Below are 12,677 nucleotides of genomic sequence, written 5' to 3'. Positions count from 1 at the left end.
ATAAGGTAACTGCAAGGACCGTAGGCGTTTCTTCGCATCCTCAAATTTAGCTTTGTTTCTCTGCACCTCAGCGGAGAAGTCTGGGTAGAATGAAACTCTGACTCCGTTGTACTCAATATTGGCCCACTCCCGGGCACAGCGCAGTACTGCCTCTCTATCTCGGTAGTGAAGAAGCTGGGCTAACATTGATCGGAGGGGGCTCCCTGTGGAGGTGGTGGGCCTTTTCCACTGTAAAAAACGGTGAGAACGCCTCTCTGCCAAAGACACCTATTAACCACTTCTTCTTGTACCCTCCTTACTGTTTGCAGCCTCCCTCTTGTCAGTTGCCACCGTCCCCTGTAATTTTTGGGCATAGTAGAGCATGTACCTGTATTGCTCCTTACCCTGGGCCTTCAATGTCTTTCTGCTGATCCCGTCTTTGGGCTTGCCATTCGATCGTGTTGTGCGCTGTGCGAGGGCCGCGGCCGCGGTGGCGCCATCTTGGGAGTCCAGTCTCACCATCTCAATCTGGCCTTGGCGGGTCTTCCCCCATGTGCAGAGGGACGGAGGTAGGTCCAGAGGGTGCGGCAGGTCGGTAGCCAGCTGGGGAGCCTAAGAGAGCAGGGTTGAGGATGCTGGGGGAGGATCAATGGATGGATCAGGCACGGAGCTGTGAGAAGTCCGTCCTCTCACATGCCGGTCTTGGCCACGCCCCCAAGGACCCCTTAGTTAAATCTGCTTTACATAATGGTGACAACCTAAATGTTGCCAATCTTAGCACAGGAAGGCACTAAAACTGAAGCTCAAGCTTGAATTTAAAAGACACAATATTGTAAGTGCTGGAGTTACTTGGTCTAAACCATGGGTGCCCAACCTCTTGAAGAGCGAGAGCCACTTGATCGACTTGGTAACCGGTTGTGGGCCACAATGAGCAAAGAGAGCTGGCAGGTGACAGGTGCATGTCCACTCTGCCTATGCAGAGTGGACACAGATACACCCCGCTCAACTCTACTGGCCCTCCAATCCATTTCATACAGGTGGAAGGGGACAGATCCCCATTTTTTTTAGCGGATCGGATTGAAGATAGGCGCGTGTAAACGGACACAAGTTTGTTTACATCTGCTGCTCCATAGAGGTGAATGGAGGGTGCGATTGGGTCCGCCTGAAAAATGGAGAGGCGGATCCGATTGGACCGATCGTCTGAAAGGGGCTTAAGTTTGCTTTCACACTGATGCACTGCGATTTAGCATAAACTTCTATTATATCCTTCAGGTGTGGAGCACTTTCTGAAAGTGCACCAAAACTCCTGCATTCAGGAGTTTTGGTGTGCTTTCAGAAAGTGCACAAAACCCGCAGGTAATAACAAAAGCAGGGCCGGCGCCAGCATAACGCGGCCCCCTGAGGGCACCAGGAGGGAGGGGGGACCAAAGGCAGGGGTTCTCCACGAGGTGCTTATCCTAGCGCCGGCAGCTGGCCCTGCTCGCACCTGTACCCAGTTCAGTATACTCACAGGCGGCGCATCACAGCCTCAGCCGGGTGCCGTTTACTTCACCCACTTTCCTCTCCTGACTCGAGTCTCAGTACTGCTTCTGCACTCCTCCTCCTCTGCCAGATGGAGGGCAGAGAGAGACACCCTCGGCTGGAAGACACAGCTCCGCCCCCTTTGCCTTCTGAGGTGGAAGGTAGGGCAAGTAAACTGCTTCTGGCTTTATGGTGTCAGAATCCGGCTGTGAATAATTTTTGTACCAGTCATGCCCTTGTGCCATGCCCGCACTCTCTGACCAACATCTCTTGTGCCATGCCCGTAGTCTCCGGCCAACCATCTCTTGTGACATGCCCGCAGTCTTTGACCAACCATCCCTTGTGCCATGCCTGCAGTCTCTGTCCATCTCTTGTGCCATGACCGCAGTCTCTGCCCATCTCTTGTGACATATGTACAGTCTCTGACCATCTCTTGTGCCATGTATGCAGTCTCTGACCATCTCTTGTGCCGTGTATGCAGTCTATGACCATCTCTTGTGCCATGTATGCAGTCTATGACCATCTCTTGTGCCATGTATGCAGTCACTGACCATCTCTTGTGCCATGACTGCAGTCTCTGACCATCTTTTGTGCCATGTATGTAATCTCTGACCATCTCTTGTGCCATGCCCACAGACTCTGCCCATCTCTTGTGCCATGCCAACAGACTTTGCCCATCTCTGGTACCATGTATGCAGTCTCTGCCCATCTCTTGTGCCATGCCCGCAGTCTATGCCCATTTCTTGTGCCGTGCCCACAGTCTATGCCCATCTCTTGTGCCATGCCCGCAGTCTATGCCCATCTCTTGTGCTATGTCTGCAGTCTCTGATCATCCCTTGTGCCATGCCTGCAGTCTCTGTCCATCTCTTGTGCCATGACCGCAGTCTCTGCCCATCTCTTGTGACATGTGTACAGTCTCTGACCATCTCTTGTGCCATGTATGCAGTCTCTGACCATCTCTTGTGCCGTGTATGCAGTCTATGACCATCTCTTGTGCCATGTATGCAGTCTATGACCATCTCTTGTGCCATGTATGCAGTCACTGACCATCTCTTGTGCCATGACTGCAGTCTCTGACAATCTTTTGTGCCATGTATGTAATCTCTGACCATCTCTTGTGCCATGCCCACAGACTCTGCCCATCTCTTGTGCCATGCCCACAGACTTTGCCCATCTCTTGTGCCATGTATGCAGTCTCTGCCCATCTCTTGTGCCATGCCCGCAGTCTATGCCCATTTCTTGTGCCGTGCCCACAGTCTATGCCCATCTCTTGTGCCATGCCCGCAGTCTATTCCCATCTCTTGTGCTATGTCCGCAGTCTCTGATCATCTCTTGTATCATGTATGCAGTTTCTGCCCATCTCTTGTGCCATGTATGCAGTCTCTGACCATCTCTTGTATCATGTATGCAGTCTCTGACCATCTCTTGTGCCATGACTGCAGTCTCTGACCATCTCTTGTGCCATGACTGCAGTCTCTGACCATCTCTTGTGCCATGACTTCAGTCTCTGACCATCTCTTGTGCCATGACTGCAGTCTCTGATCATCCCTTGTCCCATGTATGCAGTCTCAGGGGGAGGAGCTGTCGCTCTGCAGGGGAGGAGAAGGAGAAGCTGCTGTGTACACCGCCATTACCAATACATGTGTTGCTATACTGTTATCAAGCAGAGAGTATGGCGCAGTTCGGAGTCTCGATTTCGGACTAGAAAGTCTATGCTCCGAGCATCGGTCTACCCCCACAGGAACTACAGACAAATTGGTACAAGTGTGTCGCCATTCCAGCTCAGGAAGCTCCTGAGAACCCTGCTGCTGTCGCTTTGCTTACTGAAGTGGCTGCTCCTTCAACCATTGTAGCTGCTCCAAAGTCAGGTATCCCAGTTATCTCCTGGGGCTGCGGTCGGGCCCATCTGTGTTCTCTGATGGTGGAACCTCCTGGGGAGAAGACAACTGAACCTGTTAAGCTTGATGTGAGTGAGGGCAGTGTGCCTGTGGGGACTGTAAAACCTGTGGCCACTAGGGGAGCAGAGTTTGAAAAGTTTGCTGCTGTTCAAAATGCAACTTGCTCCCGGCCGAAGAGTATTCCACTGAATCAGATTCCGATATTCTGTCTGATCGGATCTCTGAACCATATTTTGGATACTATGTTGTGGCCTGAGAGGTGGTCTGAAAGTGACGCTGAGTAACAGTGTGAACCTACAGAGGAGGAAGTGATTTCTACTCTCCAAGTCTCCAGCATTAGGCCTGAGGTTGTTTGCATCTACATCTCATGGGTGCAAGTTCCAGTAAAGAAGGAAAAGCTATGTGTAGCCCGTGGCAGAGGCTAAGGACTATATTGTCCATACTATGTTTGCTCTGTGCTTACGGCCTGTAGCAGAAGCCAAGAATCATACTGTCACTAACCTGGGATTATGGTTGCTGAGTTACCCAGACTGTCATTGGTCGGAAGTCTAATCAAGTTGATGTGTAACACTAACTTTGCCTTACCACTGTTGGAGCATCTGGAAAGTCTGTTCAACTACTTGATCCTTGTTGCTATTAGTAACGCCATTCAGCTATTGAAAGACGGTGACAAGTTCGAAAGTGGATTACAAAATGTGCTAGTGGAGTTGTGTTGACTTTGCCTGAAGTTGCTCCACACTCAGAAAATGTTGCTGCAGGGACATTTCTGCCCGTGCTGTTCTGCTGGACTGTGTTCCTAAATCCCAGCAAATGCAGGAAGTACCCCACATGAGTCATGCTGGCCTGTGCATGGAAATTGCCAGCATGCCTCCCTCTGAAAAGTATCACGCTGATCTGACGTGAACTGTCAGCATGTTTGTTTCTTCATTAAGTGAGGAAAGTTTATCTCAGTCCCCGACTGTGCTAAGGACAGACTGAGATCCTACAAATGCAAGGGGACCCTGTTGTCCATGAAGGACTAGCTCTTAAAGAATTATGGTCCTTTGCATGTTGGCATGGGTAAAGTGCTGTTTGTATACAGCCATGCACCCTGTCCCCGGAGTTGTCCCTCTGAAGAAGAGAAACTGCTGGGCAAAGTTGCTACTGTGTTGCTGCACCTCTAGTGGTAAGATCGATGGACTGGTGGCTTCAAGGACACTGGAGGTGTTTAGTTAGTTTGGTAGGATATGCTGTGGCAAAAAGGGCAAGTTCTCACCTTGAAACTTGGATTACTGAATTCAACTAACACAAGGACTGTTCTCTGATACTGACCACTAGGTGGCGTAAGAGTGCCTACCTGAGAGAGATTTGATTGCAGCTTTGCTAATATTTCAATGTAGATTGATAAGTAAAAGTTCTTTTCCAGTATTGCTATGGAAAAGGGGTGGTACCCTCGAGGGGGGTGGGGCCCATTTTCAACTGTACATACGTTTAGGTATAGTCGTTGCTAAAGTATATAAACGTATATTGAGATATATTACTGTGTTCATTTTTGTACCACTTTGTTGCTCTCGGCTGAGAGTGAACAAACTTCACTTATGTACATATTGCACTTTATTGCTATAGGAATAGCATGTGTTTCTATGCTCTGTTTTCTTCTTTCAGCTGTTCCAGCACCCATCACGTCTTCCTTGGCTAAGGAAAGACAATGAACGCAGCTTGTATAACAATGCTAAACTTTCTGTTCTTTACAGCTGTATATAGTAGATAGATAGTTAGAATATAAGGCTACTGTTATTGTATTTTTCCTTAATTGGTTTGGGTGGTACGCCACACGTAAAACTGTAAATACTGTATTCTATTTACCTGCCATTGTGTGAACTGCCAGTTGCCATGTACATATGCTATGTATACCTACTTCATGTGGTACGCCACATGTATTGTTACTTTATTTATCCTTCCCTGTTACTCCACCTATCCCAGTTTTTGCCTAGACATCCACTCTCAGGCTTGAGAGTATTTTTGTTTTTCTGCAAACTCCTAGACTTAGTATCCCTTGTCAGGGGGAGGATGTAGCACCCTGGTATTAGGCAGGGTTGCTAACAAATTAAGTTGTGCTAGGTAGTAACTAGCCTGGCTAAATGGTAGTTGTATCCACTGACTTTTTGCCCTAGGCCTGAATCTGGTGCATTTCTCTCTTCTGTCAATAGGTGGCACTGCTGCCTGCTGTAAATCACTGCTATTTTTAACAGCGATTTACTGTCGTTTTTGCTGAGGTTTTCGGCCGCTAACGGGGCGCTTTTAACCCGCGCTAGCAGCCGAAAAATGGTTAAAACCGCTGGCAAAGCGCTGCCACAGCAGCGGTTCAGTGGCGCTGTCCATTGATTTCAATGGGCAGGGGTGCTTTAGGAGCAGTGTATACACCGCACCTACAGTGCTGCAAAGATGCGGGTTGCAGGACTTTTTTTACCGCCCTGCCAGCGCACTGCTCCAGTGTGAAAGCCCTCGGGCTTTCACAGTGGAGTGAGAGGCTCTTTTCACGGGCTACGCAGGCGCTATTTTTAGTGCTATAGCGCCTGTAAAGCGCCTCAGCTTGAAAGCAGCCTAATAACAATTCAATAGTGACATTTCAGAATATGACATGCCTATTGGTGTCTAGTAGTAGTAGTAGTAGTAGTAGTAGTCCCCAATGTTAATACAGTTACTATTTTTGTCAAGCATCAATTTTTAATAAAGTATAGAAACTATGAAATGGTGATGAACTGCCCTGTACATTAAAACATACTTTATTCAAACTATTTAGTAATGTAGTGAAACATATCAGTGTTGTGGGGGGCATAATAAAACATATTATGTACTATAATTATATGGTTATATGTTTTGTAAGATAATATATTTTTCTATTTTACAGCTGTTTCTAAAGAACGCGAATATTTGGAGGTCATTCCAGATGATGACGGTGAGGGCTATGACGATGTGGAAATAATCAGTTCAGAATCAGACATCAGCTATCATTGGAATAACAAACCCTAAAAACACAGACTTTTCACTACTTGGAACATTTTTCACTAATAAACTGAACTGTACGAGTGGAATCTTACCTAATTGCACACATGAGATGACATTTGTATGTGTTTTGTGTAGATATGAAAATGTACAATAAATTAAAATATACTGAATACTATATCATTTATTATTGTGTGCTACTGTTTACAGTGCCTTGAAAAAGTATTCACGCCCCTTGAAATTTTCCACATTTTGTCATGTTACAAACAAAAACTTAAATGTATTTTATTGTGATTTTATGTGATAGACCAACACAAAGCGACACATAATTGTGAAGTGGAAGGAAAATGACAAATGATTTTCTAAATTTTTTACAAATAAATATCTGAAAAGTGTGGCATGCATTTGTATTCAGTGCCTTTTACTCTGATACCCCTTACTAAAATCTAGTGAAACCAATTATCTTCAGAAGTCACCTAATTAGTAAATAGAGTCCACCTGTGTGTAATTTACTACCAGAATAAATGCAGCTGTCTTGTGAAGCCCTTGGAGGTTTGTTAGAGAACCTTAGTGAACAAACAGCATCATGAAGGCCAAGGAACACACCAGACCAGTCAGGGATAAAGTTGTGGAGAAGTTTAAAGCAGGGTTAAGTAAAAAAAATATCCCAAGCTTTGAACATCTCACAGAGCACTGTTCAATCCATCATCCAAAAATGGAAAGCTTATGGCACAACTGCAAACCTACCAAGACATGGCTGTCCACCTAAACTGACAGGCTGGGCAAGGAGAGCATTAAATCAGAGAAACAGCCAAGAGGCCTATGGCAACTTTGGAGGAGCTGCAGAGATCCACAGCTCAGGTGGAAGAATCTGTCCACAGGACAACTGTGTCAGGGCTGGGCTCAGCGCTTCCTTCTCAGAGCTCTGTGCTCAGCTGTCGGTTAATTGCCAGTACTCTTCATTCCACAGTGAATCGCTTGGTCTTCATTTCCTGCTCAGCAGCTAGCTCTGCTGGCTATTTAAACTGCCTGGATCAGATCTCCTGAGCCTTCGCCTGGTCAACATATCTGGATACTCTCTGCTGTGTTTTCTTGTTAAAGACTTTTGCCTGGCTGGGTTCCTGATCCTGTTTACTGCCTCTACTACGCTGCTCTCTGGATTCCTGTTTCACTGGCTTGTTCCAACTACCTGCTCTGGTTACTGAACCCTGGCTATGTTTTGACTATGTTTGCTCTGTTTATACCATTTTACCATTTTTATTAAAAAGTGATTTTTACTGCACTTCTGTCTCAGTCTGATTCATGGTTCCTGACAAACTGTTAGTTGTGCACTCCACAAATCTGGCCTTTATGGAAGAGTAGCAAGAAGAAAGCCATTGTTGAAAGAAAGCCATAAGAAGTCCTGTTTGCAGTTTGCAAGAAGCCATGTGGGGGACACAGCAAACATGTAGAAGAGGGTGCTTTGGTCAGATGAGACCAAAATAGAACTTTTTGGCCTAAAACTAAAACGCTGTGTGTTGCGGAAAACCAACACTGCACATCATCCTGAACACACCATCCCCACCTTAAAACATGGCAATGGCAGCATCGTGTTGTGGGGATGCTTTTCTTCAGCAGGGACAGGGAAGCTGGTCAGAGTTGATGGGAAGATGGATGGAGCCAAACACAGGGCAATCTTAAAAGAAAACCTGCAGTGCCGCGTACACACGATCGGACATTCCAACAACAAAATCCATGGATTTTTTCAGACGGATGTTGGCTCAAACTTGTCTTGCATACACACTGTCACACAAATCTTGTTGGAAATTCCGAACGCCAAGAACGCGGTGATGTACAACACGTACACCGAGAAAAATGAAGTGAAATAGCCAGTCCGGCTCTTCTGCTTGATTCCGAGCATGCGTGGAACTTTGTGCGTTTGAATTGTGTACACACGATCGGAATTTACGACAACGGATTTTATTGTCGGAAAATTTGAGATCCAGATCTCAAACTTTGTGTGACGAAAATTCTGATGAAAAATGTCCGATGGAGCCTACACACGGACCTAAATCCAATTGAGAATCTGTGGCAAGACTTGAAAAATGCTGTTCATAGATGCTCGCTATCCAATCTGACAGAGCTTGAGCTATTTTTCAAAGAATGGGCAAAAATCTCACGCTCTAGATGTGCAAAACTGGTAGAGACATCCTCAAAAAAGACTTGCGGGTGGTTCTACAAAGTATTGACTCAGGGGGGCTGAATACAAATGCACGCCACACTTTTCGCATATTTATTTGTAAAAAATTGTGAAAACCATTTATCATTTTCCTTCCACTTCACAATTATGTGCCGCTTTGTGTTGGTCTATCACATAAAATCCCAATAAAATATATTTACGTTTTTTGGTTGTAACATGACAAAAAGTAGAAAATTTCAAGGGGTATGAATACTTTTTCAAGGCACTGTATGTTTGCATGTCCTGGTTCACACCAGGTGCATTGCAAGAATGCATAGGTACTATTCATTCTTAAATGGCACCCCCCACGCATCTAGCAAACTCGCATATATTAAGGTCCTGCCAAAACACATGATACTGCAATACCATGTGTTTTGATGTGGCATGCTTTTGAAAATCGTCTTAGCACCTTTTTGTTGTGCATTTCTCGCACATAGGGCAGCCCCTTGAAAATAATGGGCTGTCCTAAAATGAAATGCGCAGAAACTCGTAAAAAAGTGGGCATGCTGAGGCATATTTTCTGGTGTGAACAAAGCATCAAGCCTGGCCTGCAATGTTGTAACTGGTTGGTGAAATGTGAGTGTCTATTGCATAGAATCAAGAATAAGACCCTTCTGTGAGTCTAGCTGCACTGGATTATGTAGACCAAATCTTAAGGTAATTATTGAGTTACCTGAATTCAGCACAGTTGCAGTGTTTGCTGACTAATAATTAGTTAAATGACTGGCCTTACTTGTTGTCCAAAATCATAGTTAATGAAATGTTCCAGACTACCCCCTTCATTTTGTTGTTGGTGGAATAGTGTCCGACGGTGTTTCGCAACTTTTTCAGCCAAGGCACCCTTTAAAATTATGTACAATCTCAAGGCAGCCCACTCTAAAATGTAAACAATGAAACTAATGTAGCGGGCACCTACTTTTCAGTATGTGACCTTTTTGCTAGTTTAGAGTTTCAGGTAAAATTTAGGCAGGCTTGTACCATTATAGCAGGCCTGTTTGTTTATTTGGGATTTGAGTGACAGGTAGTTTGTGTGCGAGTTCTGACCAATCATTAATTTGTTTGGCAGGAGGCGGGACTCTCATATAAAAAGCCGGGTCACATGGTGAGTGAGGAGTTCGAGTTTGGAGAGAAGCCCAGCCTGGTTCCCGGAGGGGAGAGGTTCCAACGGAGCCCCCCCCTGTGAGGAGGGTGGGGAACCGGCACCCGTAGAGAAGTGGATGACACAGTACAGCATGTAGTCGCTTGTGTCGTTGGCCGCCCCTGCGGGGAAGGCAACGTGCCAGAAAAGAGAAAAAGGGAACAAAGAATCATTGTAGAAGAAGTAGCAACTAAGCGGAAGGAAACTGGATGATCGATCTATTGATCACGTGAGTGAAAGCCCAAGGGAAGGGTACTGACAGAGGCTGAGGGATGTTGGTACGCAAGTCAGTGAGACAGGTGGTGATGGCCTGTGACTTTGGGTTCAGAAATACCCCGGAATTCCAATCAGTCAAGCGGGAGGAGTTATTCAGAGTGACTTTTCTTTAGCTCAACTTGGAAGTACCATGCAGATGGGAAGTAGTGGTAAAAAGGTAGCGGTAAAGCTGCAAGTTCACATGTAGAGAAACAGACTGTCCATAAAAAGTTCTGCAGATGAAGAAGTTATTCAGAGTGACTCTTTATCAATTATTCTCTATCAAATCTACTTCCATCTTCCCCGATGAAAAAAATCACATAGAGTGATTTTCTATTATCTGCAATGCTGCTAGGTCTTTGCACGAGAGGCAAAGAAAATATTACAAAGCAACAAAAGAGCATCTCAAAAGAAACCCTTCTACTATCCCAGTTCATGTTACTTTAATAAAAGCAAGAGAAAAATGCAATATGGACTGTTTCTGATTGTGTGGGCTGCGATGGGTCAGGTGGTAAACGTGAATTACGGATATAATAATTAATCAGCCGCTCCTTCGGGGGTAAGCGCTACACTAATATTTGTTACTAGTTGCAGCAGCATCCACATATGTGGGCCACCCAGCAATAAAGGTGATTTATTCCTTCATCTTTGCAAACTAGCACTGACTAGCACTCTTATTCCTCAGTTTTACTCCCTCCCTGCTAATGTGACCCCAGTGCTGATGGAGAGGGGCAATCAACGATGCTGTGCAGGTGCCCAATGTCCTTTTCAATGAATAACATCATTGGTTGTTACGATGCCTGTGGCTGTGTGTAACAAAAAGGCAAGTTTGATCAACTTGTTGGCTTGTTGACAATTTTTGGGCATTTTGCCCAAGGACCCAGAAGGCACCCTAGTTAAAAAGGGTTGGTGTTTGATATGCAGTACTTTTAGTTTTTAAAGCTAGAACTGTCTGTAAAGCTCTTCCAGGGAGTTGGTTCTAGGTCTACAGATGCAAACCAGATGAGTTGTTTTTTTAAACATTTCTTTCCCTAGTCCTTGTCACGTACCTTACAGCGGAGCCCGAAATGAGGAGGGTGGCCTCTTGCACGGTTCCGGTCCAAGCACCCCTGGTGGTGGGTACAGGGAGTGCGAGGGCAACGAAAGGGTGCAGGTGCCTGCAGGCAGGAGGCTGGAACTTGGAGATACAGGAACCTCTGCTGAGGAGATGTGGAAACTGATCACCAGACTTGTTCAGCGGGAGCCAGATCAGGATCAAGTGCAGAATCAGGAACAGGCAGAAGTCGGCAACAGGCTGGCAGCGGGGTACCAAATCAAAAGGCAAAACCGTAGTCAGAAACAGGCAGAGGTTGGCAACAGACAGGCAGCGGGGTACAGAATCAGGAGGCAGAGCCGTAATCATAAGTCCAAGCCAGTATTGCAGGTAGAGGCAGGTTCAGCAGGCAGGGGAAATCCAAGAGAATGGTCAGAAGATAGCCGGGTTTTCAGGAACAAGGTCAATCAGGCAGAGTAACAGCAGGAACACAGGAACAAGCTGAAGACAATCCAGCACTGATGCTAGGCAGACTCTCTGTTTATATAAGGTGCTGTGTGCCAGGATTCGCGCCAGCGTACGTGCATGCCCGCATGCACATTAGCACCTTAGCACATTGGCGTATGCGCGTTAGCACATTAGTACCTTAGCACATTGGCGCATGCGCGTTAGCACATTAGCGCTTTTGCACTCGCGGGTGCGCGTTCGCATAGAGGTGCCGTTGTGCATGCCCACCCTGGATCTCATTTGGCTACGGTTCCGTGCATGCACATTTGCATTAGCAGAACAAGGATTGGCAGCTGCTGTACGGAGACGGGTGCTTGCTGTGTGAGTTCTCTGACAGTCCTGCCAGATCTCATTAACATGACAAAGGTCAATACCAGAACTCAGAAATTATTACCATTTGACACACTTAAGGATAGATTTCGTTTACCAAATCATGCATTTTGTGGATACTTACAGATATGTCATTACCCTTAATCTATTACCCCCTCCTTACAGTTTTATAACTTGATTCCTTTTAAAAGGATGGTCCTAGCAGGCCCTTCCCAGAAAGGCTTAATATCAGACATCTATAAAATATCAAATGCATTCCCTATGCTAACTTTGGGGAAACACTCCTACCTGCAAAAGTGGGAGAGAGTTCTTGGGTAAAAAATAACTCCTGAAGCTTAAAGATAAATAAATGTGTCTGCGCTAAAAAATAATAATAATAATAAACAACAATTACAAATATCAAAAAGTGAAATATAACAATCTGTGCTCACTAAATAAATACAAGATAAAAACCAAAGTGGATCTCCAACTTTCTCAAATAGCGTCCCGAATCATATACAAAAGAAAAGAGACTCCATAGCGCAATATTGCCACATTGTAAAGGATTTTATTCTATAAGTAAACATTCCCCTCCTAGGGGTACTCACATGGTATGGGTGCGTGAGTGCACCATCCTATTAAGGGTTTAGCATAAAAAGCAGATCGCTCGGTATAGCGTGCGGTGCAGTGTACTCGTCTAACTCCTTCTCCTTGCTGACAGCTTCGTCCTGGCCCCTCCCCTACGTGTGTTCGGCACAGGGATCACGTGCCTTCATCAGGGGGATCTGATTGGACGGACGCTCTGTGCTCCAGATATAATAGGGGCGGCCATTT

General features: G+C 45.7%; 1 protein-coding gene across 7 annotated transcripts in view; it reads left to right on the top strand.

Moving 5' to 3' along the window:
• SCIMP (SLP adaptor and CSK interacting membrane protein) overlaps positions 1-6,556 on the top strand; it is a 72,551-nt gene extending 65,995 nt beyond the window's left edge. For all 7 annotated transcript variants that reach the window (XM_073615017.1, XM_073615016.1, XM_073615013.1 and 4 more), the window contains one exon: positions 6,289-6,556. In XM_073615017.1, the coding sequence (XP_073471118.1) occupies positions 6,289-6,410 (122 nt within the window). In that variant the 3' untranslated portion in view covers positions 6,411-6,556. The remainder of the gene's footprint in view (positions 1-6,288) is intronic.
• The last annotated feature ends 6,121 nt before the right edge of the window (positions 6,557-12,677 follow it).

Source organism: Aquarana catesbeiana, linkage group LG02 (assembly GCF_042186555.1).
Source record: "Aquarana catesbeiana isolate 2022-GZ linkage group LG02, ASM4218655v1, whole genome shotgun sequence".
NCBI classification, from domain to species: domain Eukaryota; kingdom Metazoa; phylum Chordata; class Amphibia; order Anura; family Ranidae; genus Aquarana; species Aquarana catesbeiana.
This window is presented reverse-complemented; position numbering and strand designations above follow the sequence as displayed.